The sequence below is a fragment of the Orcinus orca genome, chromosome 6, assembly GCF_937001465.1.
Source record: "Orcinus orca chromosome 6, mOrcOrc1.1, whole genome shotgun sequence".
In the NCBI taxonomy this organism is placed as follows: domain Eukaryota; kingdom Metazoa; phylum Chordata; class Mammalia; order Artiodactyla; family Delphinidae; genus Orcinus; species Orcinus orca.
In genome coordinates, this window is record NC_064564.1 from 23,941,052 (window position 1) to 23,960,262 (window position 19,211).

At 37.7% G+C, this 19,211-nt stretch overlaps 1 protein-coding gene across 1 annotated transcript in view; it reads right to left on the reverse strand.

The window, feature by feature from the left end:
* LOC101283832 (contactin-associated protein-like 3) overlaps positions 1-19,211 on the reverse strand; it is a 187,314-nt gene that overhangs the window by 51,457 nt on the left and 116,646 nt on the right. Inside the window, exons 10-12 of the mRNA XM_033429651.2 lie at positions 13,617-13,788; positions 6,274-6,380; positions 2,990-3,109 (exon numbers count right to left, since the gene is read on the reverse strand). Of these exons, the coding sequence (XP_033285542.2) occupies positions 2,990-3,109; positions 6,274-6,380; positions 13,617-13,788 (399 nt within the window). The remainder of the gene's footprint in view (positions 1-2,989; positions 3,110-6,273; positions 6,381-13,616; positions 13,789-19,211) is intronic.

Here is a 19,211-nt window from a genome sequence, read left to right on the forward strand (position 1 = left end):
CTGCACCTTCTTTCCAGGGCTTGGATCCAAATACAGGAGCCCTGCTTGATGCCTCTCTTTCTCTCCATCGGTTAGTCCACCGGTTCTAACTCAACATTTCTCTCCTCCTATTCCTCTGCTCCCAGCCTGCTACCCACCATCACCATCTTGGCTCGATTACTACAGCAACGTCCTCACTAGTCTCCTTGCTTCCTCTTGGTGCCCCACGATGGTTAAAGGCCCAAACTGCACAGCTGGTGTGGATCCTGGACCAGCCCCTTTCCAGCCACGTGACTTGAGGAAAGGCCACCTTCTCGTCCTTCCACCTGAGTCTGTCCAACATGCCAGCTCCCCATGGCTGCAGGCCTTCGGCACTTCCCTCCTCCCTCCCCTTAAGGCTCCACCTCAGGTTTTCTCAGGTTGCTTCTTTGATGTGGTTGGCACAGATGTCACTTTCCAACTGCGTCCTTTCTTGATCCCTCTATTGAAAACTGTAACCCATCCTTCTACAGTCTGTGACCCTGTTCCCTGCTTTGTGCTTCTTCACAACACCTGCTACCTTGCAACATGCCAAGTATTTGATTCGCTTCTGTCAATGATCTGGCTCCCCACCCCAGAAAGCACCCCCCACCAGGGGAGGGAGGTGTTCAGATTCACTCCCTGATGTGGTCACAGCCGTGCCTGGCTCAGGGCAGGCGCTGAGTACACATGTGTTCAATGTTGTCAGAAGTTTTTTTGCAACTCTTCAGTTTTGTGCCTTTACTTGGACGTTTCTTCAGGTCACCCGGGGAAGGATATGATTCACATCCTCAGCAGACAGTTTTCAAGGCCATCGTGTGTGTAAACTGACCAGGAGGGTTAATCAGCAGATTTCACCTTTTCCCTCCCTTATTTAGAGGTTCTTTCTCATCTCTAATGTAAGAAAAACCTGCTTGTATATCATCAGGTATTATTCTAAGTTACCTGAAATCAAAAGCTGGGCATCTGTTTTTACTGCCTCTTTGCATTTTGATGATAACTACTCTTCTCTCTGGTGGTAGGGGCCAAGGTTCACTCTGAAAAGGTAACAGCAATTGCAGGGAATCAAAATACATCAGCTATGGTATCAAATTAGCATTAAAACAAAACACCTTTGAGATAGTTACACATTCCAAAGGGGCTTTATAAATATGCACAACTAAAGCTTCATGGGGAAGCCTAGACCGCGTTCACTAACATGACTAAAATACTTTTCTTTTATTACAAGCATAAACTGCAGAAGATCGGGCCCTCAGCTCTCAGTTATTCCTCTTCTCAGCAAATACCTTTCCTTATAAACGTGACCTCAGCTTGCCAATAGTTAACTATTAAAAAAATAGCTTCAGTCATTGAAATGTCACTCATTTTGGAATGTGCCAGTTGGGATTATTTCTACCATTCTAGAATCTTGGCATTTTTCAGTGTGTATGGAACTCTGCTCATAGAATTAACCCAAGACAATATGTATGAAAATCTTTAACATGCCCTAGACTTCTGTGATAATTAAGAACTTAATTGATAAAGGGAAATGTTTTATTGGGATGCTAGCAACTTTATTTAGCTTTCTTTGTCCTCGGCATTTGCTTGAGCCATGGTAATGAAAGAAAATCAAAGCAGGAATTGAAATCACTTGAAGGCCTGTTATAAACCACTGGAGTGCAGTATATCTAGAATGATCCCCTGGGCTGTTTCCTCACATATTTCACTGATCACACATTTTTCAGTAAAGGTAAACCAATGTATTTAACTCTGTCATCACACTTCAACATTTTGGTCAGTATTTATGACAAAATGTTTACCCCAAAGCCCAAAAGAGCCATACTCACACCCAGTGCAATGCTCTGCAAGTTCTTGTATTTTCTGTACCAACTTTGGGGGTAGTTTTGGGGCTGGAAGATATATTTGACTGAATTCAGATCTAATCATACGATTAACTGCTGCCAAAATGCTCAGATTTCGTTTCATGTATGAAATGGTAGTAGGTAAAAAACCACACCAGGATTGTAAGCTACTCAGAAAGCATCATCATAAATTTATCCACAAATAATTCCCTCCTCGTGAGAATTGCAACCCTGTCAGGGTGACATGTAGCCATAATAACAGAAGAACAAAATTATAACTAAGTTATAGTTGCCTTAGAACCATTTATAGTTGATTTTTTTTTCTGATCATTAGCTCAGAATTTGCAGAGTCAAATTCTGTGGTTGTTGAAGTACACGTTAGGTCTACACTGCTAGAGTAACAGAAAGTTTTCTTGGAGGTTTGTCCTCTTTTTATTGGTAAAATGTTATGCGAGCATGGAGGAAAAGTTATGGGTACAGACACACATAGATACAGGTACAGAAGAGGTATAAAGAATTTGTATCAACTCCATCAGGGCAGTTGTCATTCATTAAAGTGGATGCTTTTGTCCTTTGTGGTCCTATACTGTAGGCGGAGATGTTAAATTAAAACGTTTCAAAGAATTAAAGGCATCATAAACAATAAGTCGTAAACAAGTCCTTTAACATATAATTAGGTTTCTAAGGAAAATAAAATATTATTTATACAGTTGCACAAGAATAATATTATTACTTGAAGTATATACACTTTAGAAACATTTATTGTCTCCTAGATAAACTCATGTGATTACAGATTCAAAAGAATACAAATGGATGTTTTCATAAATTTGAAAAGTGAATATTCTCCTAAGTCTTTGGCATTTATTGACATGAACTAAGAAATAAAGTTTATCCCTTTTTGTTTCAGATTAATAAGCAAAGATTTATTGTTAATTTTGCACAAAGAAAGAACATAACGTTTAATTACCACCTCTTAACTATTTTAGAACATTATGTTTAATATGTCTGAGCAATCATATTACAATTACAATCAAAATGCATATCTACATAACGCTGCCACTAGGTAAACTCTACTTTCCCCATCTGGGTTTTTCATGCACAGCAAGTATTTACATGAGTTTAACTGTCATAAAAAAGGCTTATTAGCATACCTGTCATGTTGCAATATACAAGGGATGGTCCCAGCGGGCCACTTCCATCTGAGTCGATATAGTAGAGCCCTGAAGAGTTTCCTCTGTGCCTGTGGGCTTCACATGACTGCTCGTAGACAGCTGCAAAGAACACGGGTCTCAGACAGGAGCTACAGTGGGATGGATCCCTCCATGTTGTGAATTAAGTGATACTTTCCCCAGTGACACTCATTCTGCATTGCTCTCAGGGACATTTTCTTTAGAGGAGTGGTTCCCTGTTTCAATCAGATAGAGTGAAGATTCTGAAGCACAGAGTGAAAGATTTTAGGAGGGATCACTGTGGGACATGTGGATCTGAATCCTGTATGTTCTAGAAACATAGGATTCTTTTCAAAATTGTGATAACTGGATTTACTCTTGTCTAATTCTTTTTTATTTCATAATATCTAAGCACCTGAAGTGCATTGGCTTAATCTCCCTAAATCATCTGCTTTTATCTAAATAATCATGTTATTTTATAAATTACTCTAATTATACTCTTTGTTTACTTAAAACAATTTACATGTGAAATGCATGTTTTTCAATGAGATGAATTTCACAAATCAGCAACTCTTCTTCATTCAGTTTTTAAAGTTTGCTTTAAAAAGAAACATCCTTAAATGCTTTGCAAATGATAATTCAAGAAAATCAAAGAAATATATATAATATATATGAAATATCTCTTTATAGTTTCAATTTATCTTAATTCATAACTGAATTTTCTACATGTACAATAAATGTTTCTCTGTGTACAAGGCAAGTGATTAGCATCTGCAGATGATGGACTCAATATCCAGAAGACATTTAAATGAGTGATCAACCAAGTAACATCTCCGGTGTGCATCACTCGCTGCCTTGACAGGAAAAACCCTTTGAAAACCTGAAAAGCCGCTAATGGCTGCTGGGACAGAAGCGCAGCACTGATTCTGGCAGAGTGCTGGACTGGATCTTTAAGCCAGCTCTAACGATCAGATTTGGCAACCACACAGACAGACTCAGGTGGTGGTTGGGCAAGATCCACAAAATGGAGTGATCCGAAGAGGCTATGGCTTTATGCCATGCTACAATGACTGGATTATCTACACTTCTAACTTTGCCTATTTCAAATAATCAACAAAAACGCAGGGAGAGATCGAGGGGTTGTTTTTCTCTCATCTCAAAGAAAAAGAACAGGAAGGAAATGCTTTTTGTCCAGAGATTTTACAAAGGTAAACATCCTTTTGTTAAACATGGTCAAGTGTCAAATGTACCAGATTGTCCCAAATCAATGGCACGGCTACTACCATCTACACTGTTGGACACAGAGACAACATGGACTGCTTTTCCACCATGCGTGCATTTTGGCTGCTCATGTTTACACTCCTATAAATACATACATATGCTCATGACCACCTAGAAAAGTGTCCAGAGGGATACACGAAAATTGATAGCAGTGTTTGTGTTTGGGTTGGGGCTGGAATTGCCTAGGAAAGAAAAGTAGAGGAGGAATGACTAGGAGAAAGCTTGCTTTAAACACGAATGCACACGTGTATTAATCATGCACTTAGACCCAAAAATAATGGTCTCATGATCATTTATTTTGATTTGGCAATATCTCATCTTCATGTAGCTTACCAGTTAGATGATCCCAATGAAGTCAATTCAGTTATTAGACCAAATCATGGGGCACAAATGAAACACCCTACATATATATATATATCTGTTAGTTTTAAAATCAGAGTTGTTTAGAATGATGTATAGATCACAGTTATTGATAGCATTTTAGCCATATTTCTTACTCATTAATATTCAGTAGATATCTGCTTCATGTAAGACACCTTGCTAAGTATGATGGAGGACACTCTAAGGAAGAGATCACCCCATTCCTAACTGTGACTTGGCCGTCACTTAGCCTCAAGTTTCCCAGATGTCCAGCTCTTTTCAAATGAAGAGTTACTCCGGGAAATTCTCACCTGGCACTAGTACAGTAAATAGAGTTGCAGGTGGAATTGCTCTGGTTGAACTTATGGGATGTTTAGGGCATAAGTCACCTCCCTTTGTCTTCCAAGATGCTTTGAGCTCCTCTGTGGAACCTTCAGGGCTGAGGACACAGGGCTCTCATCCCAACACTGATGCCTGCCTCACTGGGATTCACTTCCCATAAAGACAAATTTATGCCAGTCCAAACTCTGCTTTTCTCCCATATGTGGAAATAAAATTAAATAATTCACAGGGAAGAGTTCTTAAAAGTGCAATATATTCTCCCAGTAGGAGGGACTGAACATGGTGATATCTGTGAATTTTCATATCATGCTGTCTCTCTCTAAAGACCCAGAGAGAGGGGTGCTACCAGAGAAGGGATTCAGAAACATCAGCAGTGACACACAAATAGGGAAAAACGAAAAGAAAAACATATACAAAAGCCAATAATTAGAAGACCAAGGGCATTTCAGAGGCTCTGTCATAAGCTAATGGATTAACGGTCAATAAAGTTTTGTTAGTTTTAAAGTTAAAAGAATAATTCTTCAGAAAAGAGACTGGTGTTCTAGACAGAAGAAACACCACTAAGAGGAGATGGAGAGTGTGACCCTGGGTAAACAACCTAGCCTCTCTCGTTCCTCAGGTGTAAAATGTAGATAAAAATACATTTACCTCCTAGAGTTGCTTTGAGGATTAAAGGAGTTGAAACATGCAGAGAACTAGAATCGTGCAGGTACATGGTAAGTTCCAGTAAGTTCCATCATCATCATCATCATGATCACCACCACCATCATCATCAGAGAACATCAAGATTGCAAGGAACCTAAGCATTTGCCTGGCTTGTCACTGATGTCTAGAAGCCCTACCGTGTTAGCTCCCATCCTGTACTTCTTCTGAGACTTTTCTTGTTTAATTTTATAAATATTGAGAATCTAGTAACTCATGTTTTTTACTTAGGCAGACAGGACTTGAGAACTAAAATTGGATTCTGCTCGAGGAAGAGAACAAGATATAATATCATGAGTTCTAGATTTAATTTATACTTTGACTATATTTTATTTTCCTATGCCTACTATTTTTTTCTATCCTATGATATATGTATTTCTGTTAGCTGCCTTATCATCAATAGGAAATAAATTTGATTAAAAATAAACCAGACAAAAATTAATGTCTAAAATAATTATTTTTTGTTGTTGCTTTCTAGCATGTGGTTGCACACACACACATATACACAAAATAATGGAAAGAAAAATAGAACTACATGGAAATCAGAACAGAAAGGAGAGTGAATGAAGTGTGAGGCTTACAGGAATGGCAGGTTGCACCGGTGTAACCAGTGTGTGCACAGTTGCAGGAGAAGGTGTCCCAGGACTGGGAACATTCACCCCCATGTTCACAATAGCTGGGCAAACACCTAAAAGAAGACAGACACAGCACTATTTCCCACACTTGGTCATGATAAATGTGTATCTTAATATTCATATGTTGTAATGAAAACAGTGACTTGATCAGAAAAATTTCACCATGAACAAAAATTGTTGGGTCTGTCATCAAGGTTTCCAAATGTAATATCAATCATAGACTAAAAACTCCATTAGATGCTACCAGCTGTCATGTATTTGTGACAGACAAATTTTCTACACATCTCATTACATCAGAAAATGTGTTTTCTTTTTCACAAATAAGGCAAGATTAATTTCATACATGACAGGGATATAAATTGCTTGCAATGGCCATAGACAGCACATTTCCCATCCCTGCTTCCATGTCCTTGCAGTGTGAACTATAGATACTTCCATCAAAAAGTATAGCTTACTTCACCTTGAATCTGGGTTGGGCATATGACCTGCTTGGATCAATGAGGCATTAGCAAACTAACACAGCAGAGGCTAGAAAAGTGCTTGGGCAGTGGGCTTGCTCTCTTGCTGAGTTTTGAACCCTGAAAGCACAACCACATGAAGAAACCTGGGCTTGTTCAGGTTGTCTAGTCACCCCTGTAGGTTCAAACCACAGGACAAGTGAGTGAGGGGATTATAAGTCAACCAGCTGCCAGCTGATCCCCCAGGCAACCACAGATGCATGAGAGAGCCCAGCAGCAAATACAGAACTGTGAGATAAACAAATTTGTTGTTGTTTTCAGCTAGTAAGTTTTAAAGATAATTTATTGTGCAGCCAAAGCTAACTGATATATGTATACCACATTGTAATATGTTACCATGTTGACTTAGTACATAAGGAAACATTTTAAAGAGAAGGAAGGAAGTCAGGAAAAAGGAGAAACTCTTTATCCATATAGCATCACAGTGCCAGGGGTTCTGAATGTCATCTACTTTAGATCAGACTGATGATACCTCTAGGAATTAGATTTAGAGATCACTTAAGACTAAGGGATTTATTGTTATTTTTTTCCCCCACATAATTGAATAAACCACAAAATCACTCAGGTAAACCAAATAACCACTTATATCTCATGGACATTGTTACATCTCACTTTTTGAAATTGAAAGTTTAATATTTGTTTATAAGATTAAAATTTTTAATTGCAAGAATGTTACTCAATTTTTTTATTATCAAAAAGGAGTGCTATTCTCAACAAAATAATAGAAAATTGAATCCAAAAATGTATAAAAAATATATAAAACATAATTGAGTAGAATTTATTCCAGGTATGCAAGGCTGCTCCAAAATTTGAAATAAATAATTTGAAAATTAATATAATCTATCACATAAACAGGCTAAAGAAGAAAAACCATTTGGTCACATAAATAGATGCAGAAGTATTGGACAAAATCTAACACTGATTCACAATAAAACAAAAATAAAACCAACCAAACAAAAAACCTTGGCAAACTAGTAATAGAGAGGAACTTCCTCAACTTGATTAAACAAACAAACAAACAAAATCTCCAAAACCCTACAGCAACATTATATTTAATGGTGAGAAACTAGATGCTTTCCTCTAAGTATGGGAACAAAGCAAAGATTTGCTCTCACCACTCTTATTCAAACATCATACTGGAAGTCTTAGCTAATGCAATAAGACAAGAAAAGGAATAAAAGGTACAAAGATTGGGAAAGAAGAAATAAAACCATCTTTGTTCACAGATGACATGACTGACTATGTGGAAAATCTCAAATAATCAACAAAAAACTTCTTAAACTAATAAGTGATGATAGCAAAGCTGCAGGATTCTTTCTTATAAATGAACAATGAACAATTGAAATTTAAAATGAAAACCACAACACTTACATTAGCATTATCCAAAAAATAGAATACTTAGACAAATCTAACAAAACATATACAAGATCTATATGAGAAAAATTACAAAACTCTGATGAAGGATAAAAAAGAAAATCTAAATAAGTGGAGATATTCCATGTTCATGGATAGTAAGACTCAAAATTGGCAAGATTTCAGTTATTCCCAATTTGATCTATAGATTCAAGGGAATCTCAGTCAAAATCCCTGCAGGTAATTTTGTGGACATCAACAAACTGATCCTAAAGTTTATATGGAAAGGCAAAAGACCCAACAAAATATTGAAGAAGAAAAAAGTCAAAGAACTAATAACACTACTCAACTTCAAGACTTACAAAGCTACAGAAATCAAGACAGTGTGGCACTGGCAAAAGAGCAAATAGATTAATGGCACAGACTAGAAAGCCCAGAAACAGACTCACACAAAATTAATCAACTCATCTTTAACAAAGAAGCAAAGGCAACTCCCTGGAGAAAGGACAGTCTTTTCAACAAATAACTGCTGGAACAACTGGGTCTCCACATGCACAAAAAATAATAATATAAACACAGACTTTACATCTTTCTCAAAAATGAACTCAAACTAGATCTTAGAATTTTAAAATGTAAAATGCAAAACAGTTAAACTCTCAGAATATAACATAGGAGAAGATCTAGGTGACCTTGGTTTGGCAATGACTTTTCAGATACAGTCCACAAAAGAAAAAAATGATAATTTTGACTTCAGTAAAATTAAAAACTTCTTTTCTATGAATGACATTAAGAGCATGAAAAGATTAGCTATAGACTAATGGGTAACTTGCAAAACACATATCTAACAAAGGATTCGTATCTAAAATATAGGAAGAGCTCTTAAATTCAACAATAAGGACATAACCAATTAAAACCCAGGGCAAAAGATCTGAACAGACACCTGGTCAAAGAAGGTATCAAGACTGCAAATAAAAATATAAAAAGCTTCCCAGCATCACATGTCAGTAGAGAAATGCAAATTAAAGCAATGAGATAACACTACAGACCTATTAGGATAGCAAACATCCAAAACACTGACAACACCAAATACTGGCAGGGATGAGGAACAACAGGAACTCTCATTGACTGTTGGTGGGAATGCAAAATGGAAGACAGTTTGGCAGTATCTCACAAAACTAAACATCTTCTTACTAAATGATCCAGCAATTGTACTCCTTGGTATTTACTCCGATGAGTTGAAAACTTACTTCCACACCAAATTCTGCACGTAAATGTTTACAGCAGCTTTGTTAATTGCCAAAACCTGGAAGTAACCTTCAGTAGGTGTCCTTCAGTAGGTGAATGGACAAACTAGTGGTACAGAATATTTTTAGCACTAAAAACAAATGAGCTGTCCAGCCACAAAGGACATGGAAGAATCTTAAATGCGTATTACAAAGTGAAAGGCTACGTAGAGCATGATTCCAACTATATGACATCCTGGAAATGGCAAAACTATGAAGAGAGTAAAAAGATCCGTGATTTCCAGGCCAGGGGTTGGGGGAAGGGAGGGGGATTGAGTAGGTGAAGCATGGGAGATTTTTAGGACTGTGAAACTATTCTGTACGATACTATAATGGTGAAGACATAACATTATGCATTTGTAAAACCCCATAGAACTGTTTAACACAAAGAGTGAACTTGTAAACTATGGACTTTGGTTAATAAGAATGTATCAATATTGGTTCATCAATCGTAATAAATGTACAACACTGATGCAAGATGTTAATAATACAGAAACTGTGTGAGAGGAGACTGGGAAGAGAGGAGATAAAGGGGAGCTCTCTATACTTTCTGCAAACCTAAAACTGCTCTAAAAAATAAAGCATATTAATTAAAAATGTTCATTGTGAGGGACTTAATACAGGCAAGTATATAAAACTAAAATGTATTGAAATTCTCACCTTAGAGAAGGAAAATATGTGTGTGTATAGATTTATAAATTTATACATAATTTTATATAAATGTTATATTATTTTTCTATTACTGCCATAACAAACTACCACAAAGTGTATTAAGAAAAAGAGGGATTCACACCAATGATAGGATCTCTGTTTAGAAGACAGGACAGTATAAACATGTAGAAATACCCAGAGCGCAACATACAACCCTGTTTCATCCCAGTCGGCTCCCCAACAGCCACTTATCTGCAAATCAGAAAAGGTAAAACAAACATCGTTAAAAGGAAAGTAAGAAAAACAAAAGATGAAAGGGAGCATCTGGCTATTTTATGATATTTTTTTCTCCTCTAATACTGCACAAATTACACTCCCAGACACTGAAATTCCAGTAGATCTAACCAAAGAACTATTTTGGTTTTCTTTGGAAAAATATGGGAAAATTTCAACTGTCAGTAAGAACTGGAAATAGGCAAACTCACTTTTACTTTAAAAAGAAATAAAATGATATATAGTAGAGTTTTTGAAATTTTTCCTAGATATGCTTATTTTTAATTTTTGACAAATTTCAGAACAGTTTGTCAACCTTAAGATTGTGAATTTCAAAATCAGTTTGGGCCAGTTGGGATTCACATGTGGAATAAATGGTGCCTGACTTATTTATCTTTCTGGAGAGGTTTACTAGGTGAATGCATAGGATGGGGCATCCATACCTTGACAGTCAGCAAATTGCTATAACAGTCGAAGAACAGGACAGTCTATAGCAAAGTCACAGAGCATTAGGAGTGGTGGTATTTCAGATCATGTTACCTAAGAATCCCATTGGACCGAAAGGGTGGCTTGATCCGAGTAGGGCCCATCCCCTTTACCCCTCGCTTGGCTTGAACAAAGTAACTTCTTGCCCTTCTTTTCGACACGTTGGAACTCTCTAAAATCATACTAGAATAGATTCCATACTTTTTAACGCAGTGAAAATGACTGCTTTATGATAAAGAATATCATAGTTTACCTAGAAATGTTTTGGGATAAGATTTTTTTTCATAAATAAGAACTTAAAGTTTGTGGTAATTAATTTTCTTCTAAATGTGTTATTTTCTATTAAAAAGAACCCCAAGATGTATGATGCACAATGTCACATTTAGCATCTAGAAGATTAATGTTGGGTCAAAGGCAGTGGAAGTGAGGAAAGTGACCCCATCAGCACCATCCATGGCTGGGGGTGCTCTAGACAGCAAACACCTGAGCCTAAAAGGAACCTGAAAAGAGCTATGTAGCCTGAGTTACATGACATGAAATCCTAATGTCCAAAACCCCAAGGGTGTAAGACACGATCCCTCCTCACTGCTATCCCCTCCCCACAGCCTTGTCCCAAAGGACTGCACTGCCTTCCCTATAAAGTGTCATCCGAGCCACAGGAAGACAGAGCGTGATGCACAAGTCCTTATATGGCTCAGGAAAGTTTCCTAAGTACCCCTAGGATTTCAAACATCTTTTCAGCATTTGCAGTGTGAGGAATGCTGCTATGTATCATGAATTATTAATTCCTGTGCCCAATGGATAGAAGTTATAAAGCTAGCTGCATTTTAATAATAAATCTCAGATTCACTTGAGCACATTAGGACTTGCTCTGGGCAGGCAGAGTGGTGGGCTGGGTGGATGGCTGCACAGTGCCCGAAGACAGCCCAGGTGTGAGTGTCTGCTTTGCTGCACTTTTAAGTGAATCTATTTCATGGTGCATTGGACATGCAGTTAGTAGGTATGGACTAAAGGGTTGAGAAAAAAATGAATATTTTTAGTATTAAGAAGAATGGAGAGTAAGGACATGTCTTTAGATGTTGAACCATAAAAAATTACAAGTAGTGACTATATAGGCCATCCAAAGTGCCAATAGCTATTTTTATAACCACTTACAAAGTTGCCATGAGCCTCAATTTTATGGAAGATAACTTAATACCACAGATGTCTCCATAGACTAGTATAGATATCTGAAAATCTTTAAAAAATGTGCTGTGGAAATTTTTCTATTTTGGTCACACACACACACACACACACACACACACGTTGGTTTTGTGTTTTAGTTTTGAAATAAAGACCTTTATGCACAAAGGGGCAACCTTTATGTGAGATAAATATTGTGATTACACAGGTGCTGTGATGGAGTTCTCCAAGCACTAAAATAACTTTCTGTGAGCTTCCCGACTGAAGTGACAACCAGGCTACTGACAGTGAGCTGTGACTTCCCACCCTCCTGACCCACTAAAAGCCATTCCCATGGGTGAGAGGATGTACTCTACCTCCAAAAGAGATCTCTAACCCTCTCCCAATACCAAGATTCAGGATGCCAGAGCTGGCTGCAATTATAACTTGCAGATGATGTTACACTTTCTATGCCAAAAAAATTTTATAATCTGAAAATTAGGGTTGAGAGTTTTGTCTAAATTCTTTAAATCATTTTTTTTCCTCTACAAATGAATAGAATGTGAACATATGGCCATGGACATTTGCATTAAAGAACTCAAGTTCTTGTGAGTCAATATTTTACATACTGGGAATTTATGATCTTCTCATACACTGCTAGATTGCACTGTAACTTGTAGTTAATTGGACATGACAGGGAATTTCAATTAGTGTTAAATTTGGATTAGATTTACTCCACAAAGGACTCTGTGCAGTGTGAACTTTGGAAAGGTGCCCGTGTATGGATGTATGAGGATGTCTGGAGTGTGTATATTTACTCAACACGAACTTAATGCACTCCTACTGCAGAGAAGTCAGACATACCAGTCACAGAAAAAAACTTGAATGTGTGATGGTTAAGCCATCACTTTTAGCCAAAATTACTTAAAAGGCAGACATGACTAACAAATAACTTCAGTAAAGTTGCAATTCTTAGCAATTTTAATATGCTATTGTTTTAAAGTTTTGCCTTTCTTGTCTTCTTCAGTGAAGTGGTACCATGTTCAGTATGTGGTAACTGAATTCTCTCTATTCTTTACTGTGTTTCAAACATCACTAGAAATCCCCAAAGCTTCCACCTTTCTCAAAGGAAGAGTTACTTTTCATTTTTCCTGTAGAATAGGGAGTGTAAGGTGAATGCAGCTGACCACATAGAATTTTGATTTCCGGGTCCTCAATGATCTCTTTAGAATATTCTAATCTGTTTTGTGCAATGTTCGAATTTTTTAAAGTATATACTAATCAATAATTATAATAGCATCAGTAGTATTCTGTGTGAATTAAGTAGCTTGGAGGCATACACAAGGAAAATTCATGAGAGTGTGTCTTCTAAGAAAATATCATTGGAAAGAAGCAATTATTTAAAGTTTGTCATTTTTGTTTTCAATGTAAATATAATTTTTCCCTATGGAATGGATATCAGTAATGGAGAAGGGGCAAGAATATGCTCTTTTCCAGCGGTTCATTTGTTTTTAATCTACTATCAAAAAGTTGAAAACAGGCATGCTGACATGAGATTGCCTACCTGTCTGTGAGGCCACAGGTGTCTATCTGGAGGTCACGGTAACTCCCCAGCGCCCCCTGCTGTATGGAGATGGGATCCACCGCTTTGTCACCAATGGAGATGAGCCTCAGGCAGCCCTGAAATCCATTCAGGGGACTTGCACATCCAGGGTCAGAGCTGTTGTCAGGACAGCCTGAATGAACATGGAGACACACACAGGAGAAAATAAAGTTATGAAAAAATATCGTATGGTATTTCTCATATGCAAAAATTGCTACCTCCCCCTGTTTGCAGACACCTGAAGATTAGACTTCCTACACCATTTGGGAAGGTCACATTACCCATGGATAGGGTGGTGGAGAGCTGACAAGAACAAAATTTGTTGGTATTGGTAACGTGTAAAAATAATAACTAAAGCCAGGCTTATGGAGAGATGAGAGGAAGGGAAGATGTGAAATCTGACAAATAGAATTACTGTACATTTAATTTAAGCAGTTTGATTTCTTTTTTGAAAGCATACTCAAGAAATCACTCCTTTTAGCATGATGTTAAACGAGATGAACTAAGGGCATGTGATAGTAGAATGAGAAAAAAAGTTACAGGCATAATAGGACTTGCTAAATTTAAAATGCCTGAAAAATAATTTTAAATTGAGAATTGACCTGGATACCCTCCATTCATCTAAAAACTTAAATATCATCTGTATGTGCATGTGTGTGCAGGCACAGGCAATATTTTAAAACACTTTTGATAATAACTGGTCTAAGAAATCTAATAGCAATTTATATTTACTTTTCTTTTTTTAATTAGGCACTTTAGTCAAATATCTTTCAACATTAACACATAGACAAATTAACAATATCTCATAATGATATGGCATTGCAAATAATGGAGAAAAATAAGCAACACAGAATATTCTATTAAAAAAAAGAAATGAGTTTTGATTAATTTCAAAATTAAGAGTTAAATTTTACAAGTTCTGCTACAGCCATTAATTGGTTTGCTGTAACTCACCAACCACAATTCTTATAGAGTGGTTTTGTTTTATCCTCCTAGGTTTCCCAAGAGACAATGCTCTTATGATTATGAGCAAGCACATTGCTTTGAAATCAAAATCAAAGCAAGATGGGGTCCAGAACCACCTTCTCCACATGGGGGGCCAGCAGGGTTTTGAGTGCCCTCCTACCCTCCACCTAGTTGTCCCCTAAAGGAATCACAGGTTCTTAAATATGCCTACGGCAAGATTGGCAATGTAGGAGAGGAAGGGGAAAGTTAGGGAAAGAGCATAATATGGGACACTTTACAACACACCTGGCTCAGGCTTTTCAAAGTCAGTATCAGAGAGAAAGGTGGAATGGGAGACTTTTCTAGATTAAAATAAACTAAAAAGACATAACTGTTTGCATTGCATGAAGCTTGATTGGATCTTGATTCAAATGTTTAAAACAACCATAAAAACATCGTGGGGACAATTGCGATGATTATAGATTTGGTATTAGATTATTTTAGGAAACTATTGTCAAGTTTGTTAAGAGCAAAAATGATACTATGTAGGAGAATATCCATATTTCAGGAGATGTATGTTGAAATATCTCAAAGTGTAGTGTCATGATGTATGTAGCTATATATTCAATGGTTCAGGGGAAAATGCAAATATAGAAAAATGTTAATTATTGAACCTTAGTGGTATGCGTATGGGTGTTCATTGTACTTTGCTTTCCACTCTTCTGTGTGCTTGAAACTTTTCATAATAAAAAGTGGTGGAGGGAGTTAGGTGATCCTCAAAAAATTAAATAATTAAATGACTCCCCCCACCACCACCATTTCCCACTCCTTTTTGGATTAAAGAAAACAACTTATAAAGAAAAAAAAAAAAGAAAGTTAGGGTAGGAGGATGCTGTCATTGTGAAACGTTTCTGTAAAAGGCAACAATTTAGGGAAATCTGCTGTACAGAGCCCAGACTCCCTTATTCCCCCCTATTCAAGACTGAGGTTCTCCCCAGGATCTGCCAGGCTGAAGGGAGCTGACTCTCATAAGGCTGTGCCCCTCCGCAGGGACAACAGTGCCCAAGAATACAATGGAATGATGCAGTACAGTGGCAGAGACCCATTTTCTCAACTGGGACCTTCCTGAAGGGCATCCCTGCTTCAGACTCCCCCTTGGCGTATTCAGAGACTTCTGTTGCAACTGCACTGCAGTTCAACTTGTCCCGGCTGCTCTTTCAAACTTCCAGGTGTTGTTCCCAAGAATTACCCCCACTCAAACACCCACATGCAAATCTCCCATGCCGAGGCAGCTTCCTAGGGAACACAACCAACAGCCCTACATAGGACAAAAGGTAAAAGCATTTACTGAACTGAGTACTTCATTTTCATGTGCAAATATGAAAGAAGCACAACATTTTTAATAATTAACATTGTCTTAATTCCCAAAAAATTGTCAAGTAAATTTTGTTTCACATGAAATTTACCTATTTTATTTATGCTTTGCTTTATAAAATTGTGTTTCATTTACATCATTTCCACAACTGTTTTAACTTTTAGATACAATGTTATAATTATTCATCTTTTTGCTTTGTATTTTCCAATAATTTAAATAGTCAGGAATACTTATGTTAATATTTACAGCCTGGGGTTTGAGGTTATTTTATCAGATTCTTATTTTTAAAATCGAATGGAATAAGTAATTTTATAAAGTAAAGATTTTGCTCATTGTACTTATGTGTTTTTCATTCATCTCTCTTTGTACTTCTGTCTTGAAACCACTGGTGTACTTTCAAAGAGCAAAAACTGAAGATAGAGCCTCTTCTTGTTCCTCCATAATAGATGCTAGCTTTCTACCTAAGAATTTTCACAAAATACACACAGTTTACCTTTACTTTTCTTTCAGTGACTGAGGCTTTAATGTTTTGTATTTCTGACAAATAGAATTCAAAACAAGCCAAGGCCTGCATCAGGTTGAAACCATTAAAGGCACAATGAAACCTCATAAATTAACCTCAATGGGATTTTGACATTTCAAATTTAATGTTATGTCATAAAGAACTGTTTAACTCTACAGGCTTCCTTTACCATTTTCTTGTCTTATGCGAAAATACACACATTTAATTTGTAAGAAAATTACTGAAGTGTTGGATATATCTGGAAAAACTTGATATATCTTTTTTTAAACATTTTTATTGGAGTATGATTGCTTTACAATGGTGTGTTAGTTTCTGCTGTATAACAAAGTGAATCAGCTATACATTTACATATATCCCCATATCTCTTCCCTCTTGCATCTCCCTCCCACCCTCCCTATCGCACCCCTCTAGGTGGACACAAAGCACCGAGCTGATCTCCCTGTGCTATGGGGCTGCTTCCCACTAGCTATCTGTTTTACATTTGGTAGTGCATATATGTTCATGCCACTCTCTCACTTCGTCCCAGCTTCCCTTTCCCCCTCCCTGTGTCCTCAAGTCCATTCTCTATGTCTGTGTCTTTATTCCAGTACAGCCCCTAGGTTCATCAGAACCATTTTTTTTTTTTTTTAGATTCCATAAGTATGTGTTAGCATATGGCGTTTGTTTTTCTCTTTCTGACTTACTTCACTCTGTATGACAGACTCTAGGTCCATCCACCTCACTACAAATAACTCAATTTCGTTTCTTTTTATGGCTGAGTAATATTCCGTTGTATATATGTGCCACATCTTCTTTATCCATTCACCTGTCGATGGACACTTAGGTTGCTTCCATGTCCTGGCTATTGTAAATAGAGCTGCAATGAACATTGTGGTACATGACTCTTTTTGAATTATGGTTTTCTCAGGGTATATGCCCAGTAGTGGGATTGCTGGGTCATATGGTAGCTCTACTTTTAGTTTTTTAAGAAACCTCCATACAGTTCTCCATAGTGGCTGTATCAATTTACATTCCTACCAACAGTGCAAGAGGGTTCCCTTTTCTCCACACCCTCTCCAGCATTTATTGTTTCTAGATTTTTTGATGATGGCCATTCTGACTGGTGTGAGGCGATACCTCATTGTAGTTTTTTTTTTGTGTGTGTGTGACACGCCGGCCTCTCACTGTTGTGGCCTCTCCCATTGCGGAGCACAGGCTCCGGACACACAGGCTCAGTGGCCATGGCTCACGGGCCCAGACGCTCCACAGCATGTGGGATCTTCCCAGACCGGGGCACAAACCCGTGTCCCTTGCATCGGCAAGCGGACTCTCAACCACTGCGCCACCAGGGAAGCCCCTCATTGTAGTTTTGACTTGCATTTCTCTAACGATTAGTGATGTTGAGCATCCTTTCATGTGCTTCTTGGCCATCTGTATGTCTTCTTTGGAGAAATGTCTATTTAGGTCTTCTGCTCATTTTTGGATTGGGTTGTTTGTTTTTTTACTATTGAGCTGCATGAGCTGTTTATATATTTTGGAGATTAATCCTTTGTCCGTTGATTCATTTGCAAGTATTTTCTCCCATTCTGAGGGTTGTGTTTTCGTCTTGTTTATGTTGTCCTTTGCTGTGCAAAAGCTGTTAAGTTTCATTAGGTCCCATTTGTTTATTTTTGTTTTTATTTCCATTTCTCTAGGAGGTGGGTCAAAAAAGATTTTGCTGTGATTTATGTCATAGAGTGTTCTGCCTATGTTTTCCTCTAAGAGTTTGATAGTGTCTGGCCTTACATTTAGGTCTTTAATCCATTTTGAGTTTATCTTTGTCTATGGTGTTAGGGAGTGTTCCAATTTCATTCTTTTACATGTAGCTGTCCAGTTTTCCCAGCACCACTTATTGAAGGGGCTGTCTTTTCTTTTTTTTTTTTTTTGCAGTACGTGGGCCTCTCACTGTTGTGGCCTCTCCCGCTGCAGAGCACAGGCTCCGGACGCGCAGGCTCAGCGGCCATGGCTCATGGGCCCAGCCGCTCTGCAGCACGTGGGATCCTCCCGGACCGGGGCACGAACCCGCGCCCCCTGCATCGGCAGGCGGACTCTCACCCACTGCGCCACCAGGGAAGCCCTGTCTTTTCTTAATGAAGAAATTTCTTGCCTCTTTTATCAAAGATAAGGTGATCATATGTGCATGGGTTTATCTCTGGGCTTTCTATCCTGTTCCATTGATCTATATTTCTGTTTCTGTGTCAGTACCATACTCTCTTGATTACTGTAGCTTTGTAGTATAGTCTGAAGTCAAGGAGCCTGATTCCTTCTGCTCCATTTTTCGTTCTCAAGATTGCTTAGGCTATTCGGGGTCTTTTGTGTTTCCAACTTGTAGTTGTGAAATTTTTGTTCTAGTTCTGTGAAAAATGCCATTGGTAGTTTGATATGGATTGCACTGAACCTATAGATTGCTTTGGGTAGTATAGTCATTTTCACAATATTGATTCTTCCAATCCAAGAACATGGTATATCGCTCCCTCTGTTTGTATCATCTTTAATTTCTTTCACCAGTGTTTTATAGTTTTCTGCATACAGGTCTTTCACCTCCTTAGGTAGGTTTATTCCTAGTTATTTTATTCTTTCTGTTGCAATGGTAAATGGGCGTGTTTCCTTAATTTCTCTTTCAGATTTTTCATCATTAGAGTGTAGGAATGCAAGAGATTTCTGCACCTTAATTTTGCATCCTGCTATTTTACCA